The sequence below is a fragment of the Ambystoma mexicanum genome, chromosome 6p (genome assembly GCF_040938575.1).
Source record: "Ambystoma mexicanum isolate Mex_15411 chromosome 6p, UKY_AmexF1_1, whole genome shotgun sequence".
Classification (NCBI taxonomy): Eukaryota; Metazoa; Chordata; class Amphibia; order Caudata; family Ambystomatidae; genus Ambystoma; species Ambystoma mexicanum.
This window is the reverse complement of record NC_090935.1, coordinates 151,750,842-151,776,628: the sequence shown is the minus strand read 5'-3', so window position 1 is coordinate 151,776,628 and position 25,787 is coordinate 151,750,842. Positions and strand designations below refer to the sequence as shown.

The 25,787-nt window shown below is 42.7% G+C and overlaps 1 protein-coding gene across 2 annotated transcripts in view; it reads right to left on the bottom strand.

Annotated features, from left to right (window-relative positions):
* SPMIP6 (sperm microtubule inner protein 6) overlaps window positions 1-25,787 on the bottom strand; it is a 310,448-nt gene that overhangs the window by 140,269 nt on the left and 144,392 nt on the right. For both annotated transcript variants that reach the window (XR_011280602.1, XM_069626836.1), the window contains exon 5: window positions 9,796-9,874. Coding sequence is in view for 1 of the 2 variants with exons in the window: in XM_069626836.1 (XP_069482937.1) it covers window positions 9,796-9,874 (79 nt within the window). In the remaining variant the exon portion in view is untranslated. The remainder of the gene's footprint in view (window positions 1-9,795; window positions 9,875-25,787) is intronic.

Below are 25,787 nucleotides of genomic sequence, written 5' to 3'. Positions count from 1 at the left end.
TAGATTGGCAAACTCTTCTCGTGGCGGGTGCTTGGGCCGTGAACCTTTAGGCCAGGCGCGAGAGGGGAAAGAGGGGAGTCTGTTTTTCCATTTTCCCACTTCACACCTCTAACAATCCTGGAATCTAAGATTTTCTTAACTTCAAACTCTTCGTCATTTTCCTCTGTGTAAACTGATGGTGGTGGTTTTCCCAATCTAGTTCCTGACACACAAGGTTTCACTAAGCTGACATGAAATGTAGGGTGACTTTTGATACTTGCGGGTAATTTCAGTTTGATTGCTACGGGATTTATTATTCTTTCTATTTCAAATGGACCAATAAATCTCGGACTAAATTTAGTTCTTCCCTTTTAACGTAGGTTTTTTGTGGACAGCCGAACTTTTTGACCCACCTGATAATGTGGTGCTTTACGACGTTTCTTATCAGCAAATGTCTTAAATCTTAGCTTACTTTTTTCCAAAGTTTCTTTAGCTTTCACTAAACCATCTCTAATACAAGTCAATCGCTGCTCAACCTCTGGATTGGAATACTCAGATGGCAACACTTCTTTCAAAAATCGTGGGTGGAAACCATAATTGCTAAAAAATGGAGAATACTTAGTAGAATCCTTGACAGAATTGTTATAACTAAACTCTGCTAGCCAAAGAAGATCTACCCAACTTCCTCTTTCTTGCCAAAAAGCTCTAATATATTTTTCCAACTCCTGATTTACTCGCTCTGTTTAGCCGTTGGTCTGTGGATGATAACCTGAAGAAAGCTTTACCTCAATTCCCAACTCTGTACAGAAAACTCGCCAAAACTTAGAAATGAACTGAGACCCTCGATCTGATACAATTTGTGTTGGTAGACCATGTAATCGTACCACTTCTTGCAAAACATTTTTTGCCAGATTCCTTTCAGAAGCCTCTCCTTTCATGGGAATGAAATGCCCAGCTTTAGTTAGTAAATCCACAACTACTAATACTGTAGGGTAACTTTGATCTTTAGGAAGATCTACAATATAATCCATAGAAATTGTAAACCAAGGACTAGGGGGTACTGGTAACGGATTTAATAACCCAGATGGTTTTCCTCCTCCTGACTTTACTAGAGCACAGACTTCACATGTTTTCACATAGTCTTCAATATCCTTTTTCATTTCTTTCCACCAAAACTTTCTTTCAACCAGTTCAATAGTCTTACGAATTCCAGGGTGACCCACCAACTTGGATTCATGACATTCTTGCATAATTTCCTTTTGCAGTTCCTTGCTTGGAAGGTAAATTTTAGAATGGACACATGGAAATCCTTCAATTAAATGTCTTCCAGAATCCTCCGCTAACCAAGATTGAATTTCATCTTCTGGTAATTCCTTTTGAATCTTTTTAAGAAGCTGATTCTCTTCCTTTGTAGTACTTAGAATAAATTTTTCTTCTGCAATCACTGGTTCTGGTAATAATTGATTTTCAACTTCTCCCGAAGATCCTTGTCGCGATAAAGCATCCGCTCTACTGTTTAATCGCCCAGGCTTGAATGTTATCACAAAATCGTACTCTGAAAAGAAAAGTGACCACCTAAGTTGTCGAGGTGATAGTGTTCGAGCAGATTTCAAAAACAGAAGATTTCTATGATCGGTTAAAACGGTTACTGTGAATCTTGCTCCTAACAGATAATGCCTCCATTCCTGAAATGCCCTCTTGATTGTCAGGAGTTCTCTGTCAGTAATTGTGTAGTTCACTTCTGCTGGAAGCAATTTCTTAGATAGATAGGCCACAGGATGCAACTGTCCAGTTTCAGGATGCCGTTGAGAAAGCACTGCTCCAATTGAAACATTAGAAGCATCTGCCTCCACAAAAAATGGTTGTGAAGTAATAAGATCGGTCCTGATGTAAAACAGTTCTTCAATGTTTTGAAAGCTTGATCGGCTTCATCTTTCCACTCAAATTTCATTCCTTTCTTCAATAATTTGGTGATAGGAGCAACAGGTTGAGAGAAATTTTTAATGAATCTCCTGTAAAAGTTTGCAAAGCCCAGGAAGCTTTGGATATCTTTAACACAAGTTGGAGTTGGCCACTGTTCAACTGCCTTAATTTTCTTCATATCCATTTCCAAACCTTTGGGAGAAATCATAAAACCTAAAAATTCCACTTCCATGGTATGAAATTGGCTCTTTTCTAACTTAGCAAATAGTTTATTCTCCCTTAGTCGCTGTAACACTTTCTTTACATGTTCTTCATGTTGCAGTAGATCCTTAGAATAAATGAGAATGTCATCTATGTATACTACTACAAAGATGTCAATAAAATCTCTTAATACCTCATTTATAAAAAATTGAAAGGCCGCGGGAGCGTTACACAATCCGAATGGCATTACTTGATATTCGAAAAGACCAAATTTTGTTCTAAATGCCATTTTCCATTCATCACCTTGACGTACTCGCACCAAATGATATGCACCACGAAGATCTAGTTTGGTAAATACTGAGGCTCCTTGAATCTGGTCTAACATTACTGATATTAAGGGCAGAGGATATCTGTTTTTAATTGTTATCTTATTTAATGCCCTATAATCTATGCATGTTCGTAAAGTGCCTTCCTTTTTGGGAACAAAGAATAGTGGAGAAGCTGCTGGCGATTGAGAGTGCCTGATGAACCCCTTATTCAAATTTTCTTGGATGTAATCTTTCAAATGTTGATTCTCTTTTTCTGTTAAGGCATAGATGCGACTGCAAGGAATGTGGGCCCCTGGTTCTAAATCAATTTTACAGTCATACTCTCTATGAGGAGGTAATTCATTAGCTTCCTTTTCACTAAACACATCATTGAAATCATGGTAACACTTTGGTAATTCTCCCATTACAGCCCCTATAGAATGTACTATAGTTCCCAAATTCACCAAACCTTCCACTACTTCTGAACAATTACCACTAGAAACATTTTCCTGAACTACTTCTTTACAACAATTTGTAACACAAAAAGCAGAATCCAATTTCACCACTCTTCTTCTCCAATCAATATGAGGGTTATGATACGTCAGCCAAGGCATTCCCAAAATTATTTTCAACTGTGGAGTGTCAATTAATTCAAACACAATTCCCTCCCAGTGTCCTCCAATTTCCATTTCCAATGGGATTGTTTCGTGTGTAATTAAACCTGATGTCAGTTGAGACCCATTCACCGCTCTCACATACTCTGGTATATTTTTTACAACGTAAGGCACATTCATATCTTTAACCTCATTCCAATCCATGAAGTTACCAGTGGCTCCTGAATCTATTACTACTGGACCACTTCCCTTTAATTCCTCTTTAATATAGAAGGATACATTCAATGTAATATGTGGTACCGCTGCTTGGATTGTATTTGCCACTTGCTGATTTCTGGAGCTGTTAGTAGATGCAGAAGGTTTTGGACACCAAGGGCAATTTCCAACAAAGTGTCCTGATTTCCCACAATAAAAACATAAATTATTCTGTCTTCGCCTATCCTTCTCCTCCTTAGTTAAAGGACCTCTCACTTTATTTACTCTCTCTGCATTCCCAGTTCTCAATTATTTATTTACAAATTCAAATCTTCCTTTATCAACTCTAGGGAAAACTCTGGGTTGCTCAACTCCTCCTCTTCTACGCTCAGCCTTGCGTTCCCCTAATCTATAGTCAATTTGTATGACAAGATTAATTAAATCCTCACATGAAGTGGGTCTATTAACAATTGTAGATAAGGCATCTTTCAATTCCTTCTTCAAGCCTCTATAGAATAAAGAGGATTGCTTCTCTTCTGGCCAATTGCTCTCTAATACTAAAGATCTGAACTGTGTGATGTAAGACACTAAATCTTTGGTTCCCTGTTTTAACTCTAATAGTTCTCCATCTACTTCTTGAGATAATTGGCGTCTGTCAAACATCTTTTTAAATTCTAACTTGAAAGCTACCAAGTTCTATAGGATTCTCTTGACCAACTAATAATACTGACCAAGTTGCCGCCTCACCAGTAAGGTAAGACAGCATAAAAGCTATTTTAGAAGCATCTGTATTAAAAGCTTCAGGTCTACAAAGGAAATGAAGTTCACACTGTGTAAGGAAAATCTGGCATTTCTTGGCATCTCCCCCAAAACGCTCTGGAGGTGCTAAGGGGACTGGACCTACAGGTATATTCAAACTTCCCCTACTTCTTCCCTGAGAACTCGTTCCTTCACCCAAATCCTCTCTAATTAACACTGGTAATTCTCTACTAGTATCCTCTGAATCTCTTGACTCCAAAGAAATTTCTTCACCCTTACGGGTAACCTTGGAGTTTAACTCTTCAAACTTGACTTGTAATTCCTGGTTTTCTTTTCGCACAGCCCTCATTTCCTCCCTTAACTCTGAAAACATGTCCCTTATGGAACTTGCTAGTGCCTCTGTGGGATCCATATCAGCTCATGTGGAGAAAATATTATCGTGGGCCTTTCATCCTGTCAGGGTCCGGCTTGACTGAATTCCACAGGAGCTGATGCTGGCCCCACAGACCCTCACCAGGAGTTCACCTCTCAACCCTTAAATATAAGCTGGGCTGAAAACCCCAAAAAAGGGAAATGGGAATTTGGAGAAAATAACAACGGAGACACTGCAGCCCTGCAACCGTCTGGTAGGCTCTGGTATCTGTGGTAAACAAATACACCTGGTTACTTATATGATAAGAAAAACTTCTTTTCTAAAATTATTCTAAATAAACTCTAAACTCTTTACCTCTTAAACCTCAGTAAAAGACTTAGAGGCTAGTAATCTGTGTGGAATATCTTGTAAATATATCTTGTGTTGTGCCTATAGTTCAAGCCACTCAAGTCTCTTTAGAATCCTAAAGTAATGGCCTTTGCAAACACCTTTTCAGAACTAGATATTCTAGATATTCTTCTTGCTTCAAAGTTCTTTTAACCTTATGTAGTTTTCAATGCTTTCATAAATTGCAGTCTTTCTCTGAAGTATTGAATTCCATTTGCATTAATTACATTAAATAATATTCTTTAACTTCCTGGAATACTGCTTTCCTTCTGCGTGTGAATTGTTTCCTTATTTACACAAAGAACGTATAGTTTCTTCCTTAATAAGCGTGTGTGATAAACACGTGAAATCAGAAGACGTGACAAATTGTCCTCACGTTTAAAATACACACGCGATTCTTTACAAAACCCGCGCGCGTGAAAAAATACATAAACGCGATCAAAAATAACACGCGCTGGTAAAAATGGACTCGCGCTCTATCGCTACCAAACTCACATGGAGAAACGAAACGTATTTCACGTAAAACAGTTCACGCGTTTAAAACAACTCGCGCTTCATCAAAATGGACTCGCGCAATTCTTTTGGGCACGCGCTCTATCGCAAAACAACACGCTTTCTCATGAAACGTCTTTCACGTTAAAAATGTACACGCGCTAAAATTTGCTCGCTCAATTCATTTGGGCACGCGCTCTATCGCTCTGAATACCCGCGCGCTTTCAAAAACACGTAAACGACGACTTGCGAGCTCGCGCACACATTAAACAGTCTTGAAGAACATTACACGCAGTTAATTAACTTTAAACTCCTACGCACTATCTTCAAGCTTGTTTTCCTTATAATTACTTTAACTGTAAATGTCTCTTTTCTCAAATTAATTTGAAACTTGTTAACTCTTTAAGTTTTCTTATAAAAGAAAATGAAAGTTCACTGTGACAATCTTAAAATCTTTAAAAGAACGATCCCACCTGATGACTTCTTGTTTAAACTGGATCAGCAAATGATATTCTTACTTCTTTGGTAGATTTTCTGAGCTCTGAAAAGGCCTTACTTAAGGAGCTTAACTAATGTACAACCAGCCACTGAATTTCTCTGGATGAAATGCAGTTTAGAATCTTGCTCACCTCCCAAGAATCAAACCCATTGTCCTCTCCACCAATCAGGCAAACCAAACATATCATTGTTCCTTTAACCAATCAGATTAAGTTTCTTTCGCTCCATCTTGACTTGGGCAAGCACAATGTTAATTCTATGTACAAACTCTTCCTGTTACTAACCCAGCCAATTCTGAAAGCACAACTAACCCAGCCAGCTCTGAAGGCACAATGTTAATCTTGTTACTCTTCCTGTTACTAACCAAGCCAGTCCTGACAGTCAGGGCTGTGGTGTATTGCTCCACTACTCTGTGTGTGCATGCATTGTCTCGCGCAAAGTACTTGCCATCCATGGCGTATGGATGCACTGATGGCCTTGATGTGGCGGCTGTGAACTTTGGCCATGGATTCAACTTTGGCCTGTTTGGCCTCGATCACATCCAGTCGTCCCATCACTGCTTCCCCCGTGATAAAGGGTACCCCTGCCACTTGTGCGCTGTTGGGGGGGGCTGCATTGGGACATGTTGCCGGCTGTTATTGTGCTTCAGGGCTCTGAGTGCCAGTCTTCAGGGCTGCCATGTGATGGCGTGTCTTCGTCTGGCTGTGGTGTGCGGACATGATGCACATGCACACTTGGGGTTTGTGATAGCTGTGTGCCTGGCCCTGGGGTCCCCTGTGGTGTGCCCATCCCTTCAGCATCACTGCTTCCGGGTGAATGCAGACGTCCTATCTGATGCGCATGTGGTGGTGTCACTCCCACGTCATGATCCGATCCACAGGTGACTCCCTCTGCATCGGGGCTTTGCCTGGTGGCTTGGGGCGAGCTGGCTGCGGACTCACTGCGGACATGTGGGTGCTGCAGCGGTCTGGTTGGGCTGCGTTGTGGTGATGTTGGATGTGGCCTGCGTCGTTTCCCTGCGTCGTATCATATAAAATCAACTGTGTCAGGAGACTAATAATACATTGTGATATGCATCCTACCCTGTGACTAGAGATCTCAGAGTAAGGGTTTACATTCTTTTTGGGCCCTTGAGTAGCTATCTTAGAAGTTTGCACAGAGTTTATTTACAGTTTGTTCTCAATATTGTGCTTATAAAAATCACTATGTATTCTTGACGGGCACTGTCTGCGAATATACTTGTGTCGGGGTGTGCCTTTATCAAACAGATACTGCTTTTGACACACTTTGAGAGCAGTCCCACGGAATGATCACATTTGAAGCCTGATTATGCTGACCCACATCCACAGATTTGTCTACTCATTTAAGTGCTTTACACTGGTATCATACCAAACCAACTGTGCTAGGAGGCTAATAATACATTGTGAAATGCATCCCACCCTGTGGCTAGAGTTCTCTAAGTAAGGGTTAACAAAAATGTTTGCGCCCGCAAATTCTTTGGTAACCCTAACTCGGAGATCTCTAGCCACTGGGTAGGATGCATTTCACAATTTATTATTAGCCATGCCTGTGTGATCTTTGACAAAAACAAGCATTTGTCAAATACTAACTTCACAATGTCAATATTGCGGAAAGACAATACTAAAGTTAAAAACTGTCATTAAACATGCTAGCACACCCTATTACATATCTAGCCCTGAATTAACAAAGCACACATTGTGGCTTGCCCATGTAAAAATGGATTCCTAGCACTCTAAGCCTTCCGTAGCACCCAGAGCTCGTTGCTTGCATTCAACAGAATGTCAATTGTTACATTTTGTCCAGACCACACGTCTAAATTGTAAATATAGCTTTTAATTTGTGTGCTGGTTGATACATCAAAACAGGCTGGAACTGCTCTCAACCTCCAGGGTGTAAGATACCCCTCATAAATTTACTTAAAACATAGTGACACTCATTTAGAATGCAAAAGATCCTTGTGACTAAATGTTACCGAAAATATTCTTAATAGAATGCACAGCATTTTAACACTGACATCTTAAGCCCTGTTAATTCAGAGTCCAACCCTAATAACATATTTAAAGGCAGTCATTAAATGCACAGAGATGGTTTAATTTAAAAGTAAATACACCAGAACTTTTTTTTCTTTTTGGCGATAATCTACCTAAAAGAGACTAAAAGCCTTCCAGGAGTTCCCTCTGTTACAGGCTGACAGATAACAGGCCTCCATGCAAAGCTGCCGGCAGTTCAACCCAATTATCCACATCACAGGGAATCAATCAGCAGGTCCTGGACATCTCCCGAAACTTCAAAGTGCTATTTCTGTTGGCTTACTTCCAAACTCTGCTTTTTAAACAATACGGCCTACATTCACTCACTTGTTGGTTTGTTATCAAAAACCCCTAGCTGGCTGTATTTTATAAAAAAGTATGGCCCATCCCTGTGCAAAATCCGTTATCCACAAACACATAAATATATTTGTGCTTACGTTGTAAAAATAGAGCTTTATGACAAAACTAAAATGACCTAGCCACCTCTGACCAGTCATAGATAACAATATTGTGTATTGCAGGTCCACTCCCTATGTGCTCCATCCAGCTCATCAGGCCTTATCAGGCCCGTCATCTGTCTTTTCTACTGCAGTGGGGAAAATAGAAAAGTCTTGATTTTGACAGATAAAAACCCCTTCCCACAGCGGGCCTGTTTCACAGCTGACCAGTGTCGTCCTTTCTCTCTGCATGCCCCTGCAGCCCTTTTAAACAGCATTTATTCTAAGAGAACCGGTCTGTGTGTACATTCTTTCCAGATCAGCAGACCTTTGTGTAACTCTAGTGGAGATGCTTTGTGTTCTGTCATTTATATTTTGCCATAGCAATAGTTGCTTGCATGTGCTGACGGAGACTAGGACTAGGACTTTTGTATAACTCTGGTGAGGACACTTTAGTAATAAACAAACTGCTTTCATTATTTAAAAGAAACATGTATTGTCAAACCACATAGTTTGACTTTTGTATAGACTCCAAACCACATACTTTACACTCTGTCATTTGTGTTTTGGGCTGCCAGCCTCTATTTAGAGTCTATATAATATCTACCCCAGCGTTACCAGGCGAAAACCCCGATAGACCCCAGCAATCGTTTGTAATGCTATGACCTCATCTATACTACATATAGACTTTATGGCCAGTTGATATCACTTTGATATACATTTTATATCACATTCGATATACAAATATTTGACACCACATTTATGGGGGGAGAACTACAATATTATATTCATTTTTATATTAAAAAATATTAATTTGCACATTAAAAATATTGATTTTGCATATTACATGTTATATATTTGCATATCAACATATTTATATATATATATTTTTATATAAATTTTTATATATTAAATAATATAAATTGTTATATTGTTTGTATATAAAAATATACTTTTTTAATACATTTTTATATATATTTTATATTAAAAAATATCAAAATCTTTTGATATCCGCTTCCTATTCACATTAAAGGCCAAACCCCTCTCTGACGTCATCGCAGCATCACAACACAAAACCCTAAGTTCACAGTCTCTGTCGTCGGAGCTCATTTCGCACTCAATAGTCGACCGAGCAACACTTCAACACACTGCTCCTGTGTTTACAGCATTTTTATATAAAATGTATATTCACTTTATATCAAAAGTGATATAAATTATACCCACTTGATATCAAATATACTTTTGATAGCAAATTGATATCAAAACATTTTGATATCTTTTTGATTTCAAATGTATATTTAATTGATATCAAAAACATATGAAAGGGGGGGATTAAAGACACCAAGGGGGCATGCCCACGAGTCAATATTTAACATTGAGAATAAGGGGGGCCCAGTAACCACTCTCAAGGGTTAAATTCATGAGATAATATCAGCATTTAGCTGAATTAATGAATTAATAGTTTTAAGATAGTGGAAACTAAACATTTCAAATTCAAGCCTATATCAATAGAAGGCTGTTTGAAAACCACCCACAGGAGAGGCTTTGTTGGCTGCTAGGCTAGTGAGGTCAACTTACCATGAGTACTGAGGTTGGCGTGTTCTGGGGTGACTTGACATCTCTTCCAGTAAAGGTCCTGGTTTGAGGTCCCTGCTATCTGTTAAGAAAGATGTAAGAGATCAAGAGTGACCACACGACACACGTGCAACATGTACCAGCCTGAATAGAATGGAGACTGAACATCGGGATCCAGAAGTGTTCATGCTGAGATGTCGTGACTATTCTCTGGAATCCTACACTTACCTGTTTCATTACTTGGCCCTCATTACGCAAGCATTTCATAATTACAGCCTGCAGTGGCTGGGACTATCTCTGGGCGGTATGCACCACTCTTTATGTAACCACAGTGGGGTTCGTCAGAGCTCCTCACCCAACTCGCAGACAGAGTGTGACTTTTAAAGGGGCCCGGGTGCACTTCCTGTAATATTGGCTACACCTTCCCTTCTCCGGACCCCACACATTTCATAGCAGGGTCTGCCTGCTTTGCAGAGGGGTGGACACATCAGGAACGTGCATTTGCTCTCATGTATGTTCCCATTAGTAACATGCATCTGGACCTATTAGTTGTTCATACCTTTATTTTGAATGGTTGTTTACCCTTATAGCTAGCAAGGCTGCTAGTTATTCATATGTTACTGTGTGCAATTGTCTAGCCCCAACACCCCACCCATGAAGTCCTTCAACCACTCAAGATAGAATATCCAGAGTAGGTCCTTCTTCCTATTGGGTAGAAGCATAAACATACATCATTTCTGTGCAGTCTAAATGCCCATGATAGGATCCTTTTGCTAGAACTTGCCTGGAAAGGGCGCTTGTCTATATTGGCCAGAGGTGCATCCAAAATGCTTCTCCCCACCTCCAGAAAAGAACAACCCATTTGTGCATCAGTCACCCACATACCCGCACACTGGAACCCGCACACTGAAACCTAATTGTTCAAATGCCTCTCTTGCACTCTACTTTAGTATGTATATGTTTTCTGAGGCATCTTTGCCTGTCGCAAAGTGGGCCGGAACTGGCGCTGTTGGGTCCTTTTTTTCCTTGTTTCTGATCTTTTTTGACCCGGCCATCCATGTAGTGAAAGTGAGGGACACCCATGCAACCCCCTAGCCCCATTTTACCAAGAAGGGGGACGGGGGACACCCCTGCATCCCCCGTTTCCTTCATTCAGTACAATCGGATTCAGTATTTTCGTAACTTCCGAATGCGTGATAGTTTCTCAGAATACCGCAAAAATAAACCTTGCCCAAAAAGCAGTACATGAGCAGGGGCTGGATTCCTCATCTCAAAGAGGGGTTGTGGGGGAGTAAAGCATGAGTCATCCTGCAGTTTTTTTGGGGTGTTTGGTAGATCCCAAAAATGAGTGATCCTGATTGCCAGTGAGTGGGCATGTGCTGTTTACAGTGAGTAGCATTCTCATAGATGCTAATGGTTCTACTTGGGTGTGTGGAGTGCCAGGCATGTGATGGAGTGGGGATTACAGTGTAGCAACATTGCGCCTAGTTCTTCCATGCTTGTGCACAGCAGCTGTATTTGCCAGCATTTACGGTAGATCCAGGCATAGTGCTGTTTTGTTATGTTATCTTGCAATTGTATAGCGCCTACTGCCATATTTCATGGCGTCTAGGCACTTTTGCCTGTCAGCGAGGTCAAGGAGGATTGTGATAGAACATGCAGAAGTCGTAGGAGTTAGCAAAGTCGGGTAGATAGTTGAGATGAGGGCAACGGATAGAGAAGATGCTCAGGAAGGCATGAGAAGGAAAAGGTGGAAGAGCTATGTGTACAATTGGACCAAATATATTGTGGGACTCAACTTTATTCTATGGAGCGAAGTGCCAAAAGGAGGTAGCTGGAGAAGAGGTGTTTGCTGTGCCAGGGGGGTATGTCTGGAACTTAGTCACTGCATGGTGAGCTGGGGCATGTTGAAGCCATGCGCAACAACATTTGGCAGGGGTTTTATGGCAGAAATCCGGGTTTGACAATTTTTGCAAAAACAATTCTGTCTGGGCACCCAATGCTCTATGGGTATGGAGTAGGAGCTGCTGGTGGTCAGCATGATAATGCAACTCAGCGTGCTAATGGTCGTGGTGGCTCAGTGTTTCTTAGAGCACAATGTCGCAACAGCCGTGAGCTGCACAAGGAGGAAGAGGTTTGTGGGATGCCTGAGTGAGCAGGTGTCACGTGCAGCCCACATGCAGGGGGCACAGTAGGGAATGAAGGGAAGAGTGTGTGTCAGCCCATAAAAAAGGGTTGGAGAAAGTAAATGCTGCACTGTTAGAGTGTTGGCCTGGGTAGGCACAGGGCTGTCTCTGTCCCAGGTGGAGGTACTGGTGGGTAGAGTGGTCCATGAGGGGAAAAGGTAGGAGGCAGGTGGGAATTGAACCTCCACCACTCCAAGAATGAAATCCTACTGCTGACCAACAACACCGAACACCCTGACATCTAGACCTGGCCCTCTGCTATGAACCTCGAGGGCTTCACACTCCAGCTGTCCACCTGTGCCACGCATCTTGGGTTCAACATTGGCAGACACCTCACGTTCAAACAGCGCATAGCAAGGAAGACACAAACAGCTTGGTACCAACGTTCTCTCATGTGGAATAACAAGCCCTTCAACAACTGTCCATACCTTAGTCCTCACCCAACTGAACGGTGCTGATGCCGTTTTGAAAGGGCTTCCGGCGACTACCATGGCACCTCTGAGATGCATCCTTCATGCTGAAGCAAGACTCATCAATGGACACCGCAGATTCGATCTCATAACCTGACCCTCATCGAACTGCACTGGCTCCCACTGCAAGCCTGTATAATCTTCAAATCCTGTTGCATGTTAGAGAATTTAGGATATAAAGAGTCTGTACAGTAGGTGCAACAACATTTAGAATTAGGAGGTGAGTAGAGTAAGGCTAGATATACTTGGGCTACGCAAGTACTAGCATAGCTGCAGGTGCATAAATACAGCTGGGTTTCCAAAAATCGAAGTAAAATCAAACATGAACAGCAGTGCTTCATGAAGAAAAAGATTCATAGTGTTCCGAGGATGTAGCAGAAATGAAATCGGCCTTGTGAGAAACCAGTCGTTGTTTGTGCAAGTTAGAACAGAAGGGAACTAAAATGGATGCAGATGTAGCTAAAGGTTCTGCAGGCGGCATGAAATTGTGCAAAACGGAATGCTGTTCAAAGGTCGCCATGGATTGAGGTCGAAAAATTACACAAGTTAGCACGAGACCCGGTGAGAGATAACAGCACATGGAGAAGATGTAAGTAAGGTACATAAAATGTACAGCGGGGCAGATATGAATGATGAAGTTGAAATAGAGGAGAAAGGAGGAAGGCGGGGGAAGTACTTGGAGCCTGCTGATGGCTGTGGGTGGGGAGAATTTGGGGACCAGCTCATGGGAGTTGGTCTGACAATGACGAGCTGAGGCATACCAAGTTGCCTGAAACGAGCGGTCTGGCAGCGAGCGTGGGGCAGACATACGAGGGCGAGACGGCCCATCGAAGTTACAGGGAGGTGGAAAATCATTCAGATGGTGAGTACAAATATACATGAATAAATAAGATACCTCCTGCAGAATAATTGTCAACGGGTCGGATTCCGCACAAAGCAGCATTTTATTCACCTTTTTTGGTAGCAAAAGGTTAATGAATAAGTTAGGCTCCAATCTGAGTTGACGATTTTGCATTTAACGCAGAGGTTTAAAATATAATGAGCTATCTGATGATAGATGAGGCTGTGAGGAAGAGAGAGACACAGAAATTCGAAAAACGAATGTTTTTATACATTGTTACAATAACAAATGAAAGCAGAAATCTAACAAATTGCTCACATCATGAATGCCATGCCAAAGTAAATGTTCATTTGCACATCTAGTTTAAAATAGCAGTTTCATGTGTATTTTAGTTTATGCACAGCAAGTTATTTAACAGCTTGGCTGATTCAAGTTGATGAGATCACATATATAAAGTACATGAATGCAAAAGTGTGTGGGTGTTTTTATTTGCATCTGAAATATATAATATATAATACATTGATGCTATCACACCACAGTACTGAGTTACCAGTGTATAGCTGAAGGGTCAGGCTACCTCACTGAGAAACTCAGCATCACTGTAGGCCTGCGATCCACCAAAGGTAAGAAAATGTGCAGACTTGACCTCCGATGGTGCAGGTAGGAGAAAACCAAAAGCTGATCTGTCTACGCTCTAAGACTCAACTTGCCCCATCACTTCTACAGTTCACGAAGGAGCTCAAGAGCTTCCTCTTCAAGGAATGGCTCCTCCCTAACACCTAGGTCCACACACGCTGCTCTCCCCACCCAACCTGAGTCTCAGTGATCTGCTCCCCACTGTCTCCTCCCCTTGTTGCTGGTAGATCCCTTGCTGCCAATTGCCCACCCTCACCTTCCCCTATTAGCTCCCCGCTCCCCTTTTCTCTGCTTCCCTTCCTGTGTTCATCCCCCGATGATTGTAAAGTGCGCTGTTAGCCACTGAATATTATGGTATGTTTCCATCCTGACAATATACAATAGATGCAAACCAAAATTAATTTCATAGTAATCTTCAGGACACACATCCTCAAACGATAGGCACATTTAAGCCGCAACCATTCATGATAATGTCAAATACGTGTGATTACTACATGTAACATTAATACTCCTATCCTGAATTTATAAAAGTAGTCAGCAGAATGTATAATAATGTACTGTCTTTTGATCAAATCATTTGTTTTTATACAAGAATGTCTGTTTATTTTTTGTTTAAATATGCAGAGAATGATAGTAGCAGGACACAGGGTGCTTTACTTTGGTTTGGCCATCCAGTCCTTTCTGTTCATCCCCAAAGGAATGGTCTTGTTTAATCACAAGGTGCGCATACATGATATGATATGCCATTTATAACGTGCCTATACACAAGTGTTTCAAGGCATGACAAGACAAGGAGGGGATACTAGGGGTCGACAAAACAACTATCTTACTAGGCCTTGTGTCATTCAGATTGCGCAAGTGCGGGGAAGAGGGAGAGTAGAAGTTCCAGGGGGAAGGGGATGGGAGAAGCGTGGGTAATAAGTGCCTCCAGCAGGTGGCTCATAAGTGCAGAGAGAAGACCCTAAGCGCCGGGGGAGCCCAGAGGAAGTGCAAGATCAACTGGACATACAGTAGCCTGGGCCCGAGTTCGGACGGTAGCCAGGTGACCAGTGCATGGAGCAGTCAGGAACATCACTAGGGAAGAGAGAAAGCGAAAGCGAAAAGGAAGGTCTTGAGTCGCTTCCGGAACCAGAGGCGGTTCTACCCAAGTTTGAGAGAGGCAGAGAGGCTGCTCCAGAGGGAGGCCTGAGCTGAGGAGATAGATCTGCCCCAACTCTCTTCTTGGAGAAGTGTCTTACCCTCAGAGAGTTGTGGGTGGATGAGAGTAGAGCTCGAGAAGAAAGATGTTTAGGCAGAGAAAGTTGGAGGTAGAGTGGTCCCAGGCCCCAGAAAGCCTTGTGGACAATGCAGAGGGTCTTGAAATTGATCATTGCAGTCACAGGGAGCCAGTGAAGAGATTTCAAAGCTGGAGAGATATGATTGATGGGCCTGAGGCCAAGGGCAAGTCTCGCAGTCCTGTTCTGGATAAATTGTAAAGGTCGAAGAGTAGAGGCAGGACGATTTAGAAAGCAGCTGTTGTAATAGTCCAGCCTAGAGAGGACTAGATCTCTTGGGACAGCTTCTGGGGAAAGTGAGAAAAGGATGAATACCTCTGAGGAGGTGCAGATGATAGCTTGACTTCTTAGAGATGTCAGAGATTTGAGGAGAGAAGGAGAGGGTGAAGTCGAAGATGACACCAAGGTTCTTAGCCTCACAGGAAGGAGCAGGAAGAGGGCCCAGAGTGGGCGGCCAGAGAGAGGAAAGGAGGGAGCGGGTGTCCCAATGAGGAGGATCTCAGTCTTACTGGCATTAATGCCGAGATTATTGGCGGCACACCATTCCTGAATTGCGGCCAGACAGTCTGGGTGAGAGAAGAAGCAGAGGTGGCTGAGGCGAGCCTGAAGAGAGCTCAGTGTTTTACACATAACATTGAAAATTGGAGCAGAAAGTAGTGATGCAGTGGGCAAATGGTGCCAGGTAGTGGTTGAAGAGCCATGGAGAGAAGTTTGACACCTGGAGAACACCCCAAATAGAGAGAGAGAGATAGAAGAGAGGAAAGACCTCAGTTGGACCTGATGCATAAAAGGGTAAATTCTGGCTCTTGTATGCCTCATATGAGTAAGGGATGATAAGAGGCAAACAGAGATGGCCACCTTTTTACCCCCTCAGCATGGCTATTTGTAAAAAATATTTTTCGTTCTGTATAGTAAAAAGAAAGATTTAAAAATTGTGGGCCTGTTTGGATTTGTACCTCCACCTTCTAGGTAGCGGTAAAACAGATGAATTTCCTGCAAAAATTCTGTCTAAGATACCACCATTGGCATTCCCATGGAATAGCACTGATGGTATTTAATCAAACCATCAATTGGGTGGAAAGTGCAATAAACAGTATTTGTCAAATACTGATGATTTTACTGTCACCATCCAACTCTGAATGACCCGATAATGTCTGTGATCGTTTTTAATTGTCTTGACCAGAACACTCTACTCTTATGGGAACCACAAAAGACACACATGCAAATCAACACCAGATATATATAGGTACAAAGTTACATGAACAAAGATACACTCTTCCACCTATACCCTGTGACAAATACACAGACAGACACACACACACACACACACACACACACATATATATTTTTTAAACATGTTTTTTTGGTTAATCAGTTAAACCTTTAACATTTCCACATTCAGATTCCTTAAATGCTTATCATTTACTGATGGATACTGTCCATTTTCCTGTAGGTCCATAGAAATGTCAATTCTCAATACCCATTCATTTCCTCCAATCTGGGTTCCCCTCCCACCACTATTCCCAATTTCAGGGATTCGACAAATTTCAAAGCGTCTATTGTCCGTCCTACTTTATCTGCTGTCAATAGCCTCCCCCAGTATTCTTCTTCCATCTCCGGTAGGAGTTCTGTCACATAACTCCCCATTACCGTCGAACGTTGCATCCCCAGAGCCATACAATTTAGCATCACATGCCTGATGGTCTCCAGTGATTCTTTGGCTTTGCAGAACCTGCAATACGCTACTTTCTTTAAGATATGTTTTCTCCTCAGTTGCACCTCCCTTGAGTGCCAGATGTTTAATCTACATCGCATCAATAGATCTCTGTAGTGACACGACGGAAATTTCTTCAGAAATGGGGGGAGGTCGTTCAGGGTTTTCTGTTCCCATGTAATGTTATGGCAGAGATGTTTTCCCCTTTTCGCTTCCTGAGTTTCATCCCAGTCTTTTTCCTGGAGATTTCTTTTTGCCTTGTTTGGGTTGTATTTCAAAAGGTCGCCCGGGATGTTCTGCTGTTCCAGAAGGTTTTTGCATTTGCTCTTCCAGCACTGTAGTGTCTTATCTCTCTTTACAGGCTCTTGGTGCACTAGGATTTCAAATGGTGCTGGTGGTTGATCGAGGATACATTTCCGGTAGAGGGAGAGAGTTTTCCACAATACTATAGAAACAAGTGATTGCAGCCTCAGTTCATGTCTTATAATATCCACTGGAAGAGAGTTAGGCAGTTTCAAGATTTGAAGCCAGAAATATGCCTCACAGACACCCCAAGTTTCCCAACGAAGGGCCAGTAGAGCCTCAGACCCGTAGGTAAGCGCTGCTACCACCTTTTGTTTGTAAAAGGTTAAGATAGGGCTCAAGGAAAAGTTCCTGTGTCTTCCATTTAAAACTAGCCCCTGGTTGGTTAAGGTCACTAGTTTTTCCCGGATCAGTGCGTATTGCCCCTCTTTGTTGCTGTTCTTATTTATCCTCACTCCTAGATATATTATTGTGTCCACCACGTCCAAATGTAGTTGTTCTTTTCTCCCTTCTTTCTGCGACTAGATTTCATTATCAATACCATTGATGTTTTTATATTTATCTTCATACTATTTTCTGGTAGGTATTCCTTGAATGCCATTATCCGTCGTTGAAGACCAATGGCCGTCTGAATGATGAAAACCACATCATCAGCGTATGTGTACCATCGATCTTTGGAGCAAAGGCGCGTACCGTGCCTTGTGAGGCCGTCATGTCGGCCATGTATAGGACAAACAGGAAAGGTGCCAGTGCACATCCCTGCTTTATTCCTCTGAAAGTCTGGATCTTTTCCGTTACCGTGCCCATAGATGTTATTTGGACCTGTATGCTGGTGTTTGTATAGAGGGCTTGAATGGCTTCTAACAAGTCGTCAGGACACCCCCAGCTTTTTAACTTCGACCATAGACGGTCACGATTTATCCCGTTGAATGCCTGTTCTAGATCTATGAAGTCCAAGTAGATGTTTATTTTTTCTTCTAATTCCCTTGCTTTCAATTGGTTAAGCAGGAACAAATTCAGTGATGTGCCCACACCACTAATGAAGGCAGTTTGCCGTTTGTCCAAAATAGTAGTCTTTAGGGCCCATTTATTCAGATCTCTTAACAGGATGGAGGCAAATAACTTGTCAATTGAGTCCAATAGGGCGATTGGCCTATAGTTTCTAAGATCGCCTCTATCCCCCTTTATATACATTGGCACAATAAATGCCTCCCTCCATGACACTGGGATTTTTCTGGTTCTCCTTATTTGTTGGAACGATGAAAGTATTAAATCCATCCATTCTTCACAATTATCCTTAAGCATCTTGTTTGAAATGCCATCAGGCCCGGCCACCCTTGAGGAGCTCAGTCATTTTATCATCCCTGAGATGTCTTCACGATTAAATTCAGTTGACCATGGTTTTACGTTGTGCCATATTTTCTTGTGTATTGTCACATTTTCTGCCTATATATATTAGGTCACCATCACCAGGCCCACAGTGTATTTCCTTTTCAGTTTTCTCTGTTTCAGTGAGTTGAAATGTGTAGCTGACTTTCCAAGAAAGTGCAACTTGGGAGCACCTTAAGCCATGTCCTACTGCTGAATTTCACTCTGCATTTTCCAAGTGCAGACCCGATAGCATCAATAACCTGCAGAACCCCGACCACAGCTTCTTGTCATGTATAGCAGAGGCAGACTGGCAAATCAAGGTGGTCTACTGCCTAACTGTAAGCCAGGTCAATAGAAGGTGGTGAGGGGCAAGGACTGGGCTGGGTGTGATGAGCAATTAAAGGGGTGATGACAAAGAATTAGTGACTGAGCAATGTGGGCAAGGGGATGGAGGAGCATGCAAGATAAGGGAAGGGAATTGAATTAATAGTTAAAGGATGGTGTAAAGTGGAACAGGAAGTTCATTGTAAGACACAAGGAGTGTGGGGGGTGAACATTTCTTTCAAGGTAAGGACACCGGAGGATGATGGTTAAGGAAAATAGGGTAAATGAGACAGAGGTACACATCTGAAACAGTAGGTCAGCATGTTGACTGTTGCTGAGATCTATGTCCTGTACTTTTTTAGGTTGATTTATCATGTGCTTTGGTGCTTTCAAAGTACACACAATTTTACAGACTAGGATTATAATAAAAGTAGGTTTTCATTATTATTATTATAATCCAAATCTGTTTCTTAGATGTATTTGCCTTGGGATACAGGAGATTAACAGGCTTCCCCCTTGTAGATACTTTGGTGATTTGAAAAACAAGTTTATTGAACAGTATACTAGTTTAGCCCTTTAATACCAACTTTGCAGAAAGCATTTTTTTGTTTCTAGTATTGAAGATAGAATAAGAGAAGCTGAAGCTTCTACTGCTTTCTGAATTGGAAACTGTGGAACCAGGAACACAGGGATGAAATCCCCTCCTTCCAGTCTTCATACATTATGTAATCCTGAGCCAATCACTTTTCATCACTTTGCCTCATTTGCCTTAACTATCTGTAGAGAAAGCCTCACTCAAATGGTTGTATACTCTATAGCAGTGGTCTTCAAACTGTGGAGACGGGCCCACCTGAAGGCCCAATGGGTGTCCAGAGAGAGCGCAAGGCTCTTCCAAAAGGGAGTACAGCGACTGATTTTTGTAGAAAAAATAAGCAGAAACGACATCTAGGGGGCAGCAGTATGATGTTTAACTCAAGGGGGGCTCGGCATAAACAAGTTTGAATACCACTGCTCTATAGTGTTACTCTACAAATAATGTTATACATTTTTGTTAAGCATGCTAGTGAGGAGGCGGGATGACAAGTGTGGGTCTTATGTTGTGGGCGGTGGGTGCAGAGGATGCAGGTATTGGTTTTGTGTTGTGGGCTGGGGAGGCAGGACGCCAGGTATGTGTCCTTTGCCATGCCAGCTCACGCTTGCCTCTGGGAGCAATCCCAAGCCCCTTTGTTCAGCATTGGCTCTACTCTACCAATTAACTATCTAGCTTTGCCACCTCTTTACATTGTTCTAAAGCTAAACATGAGATGGGAGGAAATGTAGCCTGCTACCAAATTACAAACTGCAACACATTGAAAACTGGGCTCAAATCCCAACTTTCCCATTTCATTCATTATATTATCCTGGTAAAATAATGTTGCTATCTTTGGTAAGTGGTAGAATTTCCAGGAGTCCGGGCCTCTAAGAAACGACAAACATAACTGAAAAATATGCTGCATAAAAGGAATGTAATGTAAGTAATGTGTACTATATACTTGGGAATGTATGGGAGGGAAGAGGTTGGTATTGAGATTATTTGCTCTCCAAGTTGGACCTCCTGCCCTGTGGGATTTGGCCACTGCACTATGGGCCAGAAAAGCAAACGTCCCCCAGGCCCAATGTTGTGAGTCCTCCCCTGGTGACAATGTAGCGACAGGGTGGCCTGTCAGAGTGGCAGGGTTAGATATTTACCAATGTGGCTCGGGCTAAAGATGCAGTAATGTCAATAAGGAGGTGTAAGGAGAGGGGACTGGGGAGCTGGAGGTTAAATAGGCCAAACAGTGCATTTATGGAGTTCCTTCCGCTGCTGGCGACTTACAATGTGGGAGTGATCCGGAGAGCATAAAAACGCACTGTGATTGGAACGACGGTGAAGTGGGGGTGGCAGTATATAGGCATTCAGCAAAGGATGAGAGATGTCTTACCTTACCCACAGTGACCAACAGAAAACATGACACAACATATGGTTACAACTCTTATTTATTGTCAGGAAGAAGTTGGGTAAAATATGTAAGGAACTAGAGGTTTATCTACAATTAGAAAGGGTGTTTTTATCTTGTAACCATCTAAACCAGGGATCTGCAATCTTTGGCTCTCCATATGTTTTGGACTACAGCTTCCATCGACCGTAAACAGCATAGTCAATAGTGAGGGATCATGGGAGCTGTAATCCAAAACATCTAGAGAGCTAAAGGTTGCAGACCCCTGATCTAAATAAAAGGTGTTAGGATGGGAAAATCTATAGCGCCTCAGGTGCCACTTCTCTAATAGGAATAGTAATCACACTCTTCCCATAGATCACTGCTCTGAATACGGCCACTGGGAAATAGCTACCAGCCTACTTCTTATCATAGTCTCAGGTCTATAGTGCCCCAGCCACTCCCTAGTCACAGGGACATGGTTCCTAGCTCACTGTTTATGATTCCAGCTAGGGTCATGGTGCCTGGACTGCTTCTTTCTGCCCCCTTGAACGTGGTGCTCAGCTAACTCTTCAGGGATATAGCACTGATATCACTTGGACGCAGTCACAGGCATTTCAGCATCCTTAGACTGCCCAGCCTTTCAGGCCAAGCATGCATCCCTCAGGACCTCACACTGTTCTCATCAGCCAACTGTGGTGCCCTGTTCCAGCCCTTTCTCTGCCACAGTCCCTCCCTGGTTTCTGTGTGACTGCTGCTTCCTGCCTCTCAGTTGCAGGTATTTTATATGTGGTAGGCAGGCTTTCCAGTGCTGCAATGCTCGCTCCTAGCCATGGGTGGTGCTCAGGCTCCTGGCCTTTTCACATCCCCTTGCCCTTCTGGATGGTCTCACTTGTGGTGAAAGAAAGTAAGCAGGCTTTTATTTATTTATTTCATACTTTAATGTGTTTTAGTCAAAGACGTTACGCGTAAAGGAAAAAGAAACAAAAATAATAGAGCATATAGATATACAATACAGAAAATTAACAGAATTGCAAAATTGACAGAATTTACAAAATGTAAAGAATTTAACGAATTTACTGATATAAACACCATAAAACCGATAAAAGAATTAAGAAAAATTCATAATTAGAAATCCTTAAAAGAGGCATCGGAGACACCCAAAGCAGGTCATACGAGGATTATTTCACCCCTTCCTAAATGGCATGGGCTATTATAGGCTGTATTGGCATAGCTGCTCAGAACACGCCTCTGAATATGCAGCCTATGGCATAGAAATCAGGGGGAATACAGAATGGTAGTATGGCAGTATTTTCTATTTCCGTTTTCCTATTTCTGTTTTCTATTTTATCGCTTCACCCCATGATATCCGACCAGGCTCGAGTTCTATTTACAGCTCAGAGTCTGTCAGCAATTGCCCAAATGATAACCATAAGCGATTTAATACCAGTGTGGTCTATCATTATCTGTATTCAGGCAGCAGAGCCACAAGGCACTCTCGCTGATTGAAGACAAATCATGTACATAGCCAGCCAGATTTGACATGATAGCTGTAACCATACAGGGGCACTCAGTACATGCGTCTCAGTTTCCAGGCAACTTTGGTTGCACGGCAGTTTCGTTCACTGCGCTTCATTTTCCTTGCCGGTCCGGTGTTGCCCAATACTGGCAGCCTGTTTATTCTGGGGAGCAATATAAACCTACGAAGATTTCTTGATGGACATAACATGAGACAGCGCTGGGCCGCTCCCGGGGTATACAGCATGTATGATATAAACTGGTATGATTTCAGCTTCTGTAGGCGTGTGTGATCTTTCATCCTGTCCCAGTCTAGCATCTGATTCTTAAACATCTTTCAGGGTTTCCAGTATACAAGCTCCAAGTTTGGTGACCAATGAATTAATCCAAACAGGTCAAAGATGCACTTTACATATAGAGAATTCTCTCTGTCCTCCATATCCAAGCCCATCAGATTTAATAATGGATGCAGTGGTTTAGATAGAGCCTTTATGCATAGCAGGCCAATCCTCATCAAGATCAATGTTTCCATTGACCAAAGGGCCAGTTATAGGCGTATGACCTTGATTGGGATACGGGATGGTAGTCCTAGGATCCGACACCAAAAGCAAGCCTCTATCCTGGCAACCTAGGGCATGTCCGTCAGCATGAGGGATTCCAGGCCATTTATCACAGCAGTGCAAAAGCACTGTTTCCACATCCGCAGGATTCCCTTCAGGCTGTACCCCGCCCACATGCTCTTATCAAAGGTGGCAATCAGAGCAGTTAATTGCATTGCTTTCCTTTTCCTGCTAGCTTCACACACTGGGTAATTCCTTTTACTCTCCAACTCCATCCCCAGGTATTGATAGCTGTCAGTGTAATCTATTTCAACTTCCTCAATCAAAAGTGCAGGACGAGCCACTCTCTTCTGATTGAATAGCATTAACTGGGTCTTTTGCGGAATGATTACTAGATAGTTTTCCGCAGCATATCTCCGTAGGCCCTCAGCAAGCTTTCTCATGCCAGTGAAGGTCGTGTCCATAAGTACCAGATTGCCGGCGTAAGCCAAATGTTTGAAATGCGCCGATGCTATCTTAGGCAGGCGTGTGTCCTGCCCCTCTAAATATTCTGGTAGATCTGCCAAATACATATTAAACAGAAATGGTGCCAGACCACACCCCTGTTTCAGCCCCCTTTAGTACGCCAGCGGTCATGATAAAGTCCCCTCATTATCTAACTTGACCTGTACAGTGTTATTAGTGTGGAGTAATTTTACAAAATATAATAGGACTGGTGGACATCCCATTGCTTCAAGCTTTAACCAAACTCTCGCCCTGGGATCCTGGTCAAAGGCAGATGTAAAGTCCACAAAAAGCGCATACAGGTTGAGACCACCTTTGGTCCTTGCGCCATCGATCAGCAGGTCCATGGCCCTGAGGTTGGGGGTTGTAGAGGAGCCTGGGCAAAAGCCCGTATGAAATCGGTCTAAGATTTTATTAGCATCAGACCATTTTTGCAGGCGGTCCAGTATGAAGAAGTCAAACAGCTTCCCGGAGACGTCCAACATTGATAACAGGTGATAGTTTGTTACCATCATCCTATTGCCCTTCTTAAAAACTGGGATTAGTATTGCCGTTAGCCATGATTCCAGGATCCTGCCTTCTCTCATCACTTTCCTAAACAGTATTTCTAAGACTGTTGCCCAATATTCAGAGGCGTTCTTCATCACTAGCACACCCAGCCCATCGGGGCCCGGGGATTTGGATGACTTAAGTTTCTTAATTTTGAGGACTACATCTTCCCAGTCAATCCTGAAGCGGCCGCCTCGCCAATTCCCTCCTTCAGGCTTGGTCCACTTAGTTGGCACTGTTTCTACGTGGCCAATCCATTGCGCTTCACTCACACGATTGACTACCTTTTCACAAACCTTCCCCTTGGCTGCCCCCAATGCCTGCCAAATCTTCCTCGTATCCCCCGAGCACAGCATTCTAGCCATATTTTGCTACCCTTCCTGTTTTAGAGAGTAGCACCACCACCTGACCCAGGTTTGATATTGCTTTTTAATTGTTGTCATTTGCGAGAGGACACTTAAAGTACAGGTCTTATTTTTTACGTAGAGAATCACCTGTCTGATTTCTGACCAGAAAAGAAGGGCCAGAACTGACAGAGAAGTTGAAGAAGAGCTACATGGGGAAACCCTGACATCGTAGATGAAAAGTGAGGGTACATTAAAATCAAATAAGTGTCTTGAGCTTCTCAGATTGCATAGAAATGGGATGCATAACAGGCCCTTATTGCCCACTGACATTGTGGCTAAGAACTGCTATGCCAATGCCAATCGATATGCAAGGAAGGTTGGTCTTTAACGCAAAGAGTGTGCGTGCCGCAGGATTTGCAAAGAGACAGATGGTTGCTTGGAACTGTGCCCTGGCTCACCCTAATAGGCACCTACACTCCCTACTTGCTTATGGGGATATGGAACACTTTCCAAAAGGATCTGGCGCTATGGGAAAAAAAGCCTGACGATGAAGCAACAGGGTTTTGAACATGCTTCGCTTCATTATGCCGCTGTACGGGCTGATTTCACGCAGCACATATCTGTCGATGCTAAAAGCGCAGGAAAATCTTAACATTTTCCCTAAGTACAAGCACTCAGTGTGCAGTTGTGTCTCCCTGTGCTGGAACATCTGGAGGTGTTCTGTGGACCTCTGGCCTGAACTATGCAATTCACATCCACTCTGGATTCAGTAAGAACTGGTGCTCTGCATCTGGATTGCAATTCATGGCTTCCATTCACTCTGTCCCGAATCTGAATTCTGGGTTGGCAATCCTGCTAACCTCTATTGACTGAAGAATTGAGCATTCCCAGACATCTAGATCACTGGAACAAAAAGAGCTTCACATGGCCTAACTTTGCATTTAAAGAGAACCTTTTGAGCCCATATTGCATTTACAATTATAATATATGACAGGTGATGCAAGTCCCATAATCACATCTCTTAAATAAAAATCTCTAGCTGGAGACCAGACCAGAAGAGTGACTCATGGTGTGTCCGTGTGTGTCCAAACACAAAAAGACCTATAGTATTGTGCAGTGTGTATCATTATTTCCTATGGTGCTGGCCTAGCACTCTGCAGCTGCACCAGAAGCAGTGCAGGATCCATGGCTAGTCACTGCACACCAAACCACTGCTAACAGAGGTGTGGAGAGAATTGCAGTCTTAGGAGTGGGCATTTCTTAGCACCAGAAATTTGTCTGAGGCCTCTTGGCTGCAATGAAAGCAGCTGAGAACTGTAGAGGGCTTGGCTCTGTCCACAGACCACCATCTGTGCAAAGTAATCAGAACTAAAAAGACCCACAGTGTTGCAGTGGGTGGTAGCTACACCTAGGACTCTTGAAGCACCCATCCCTGGGCTTATC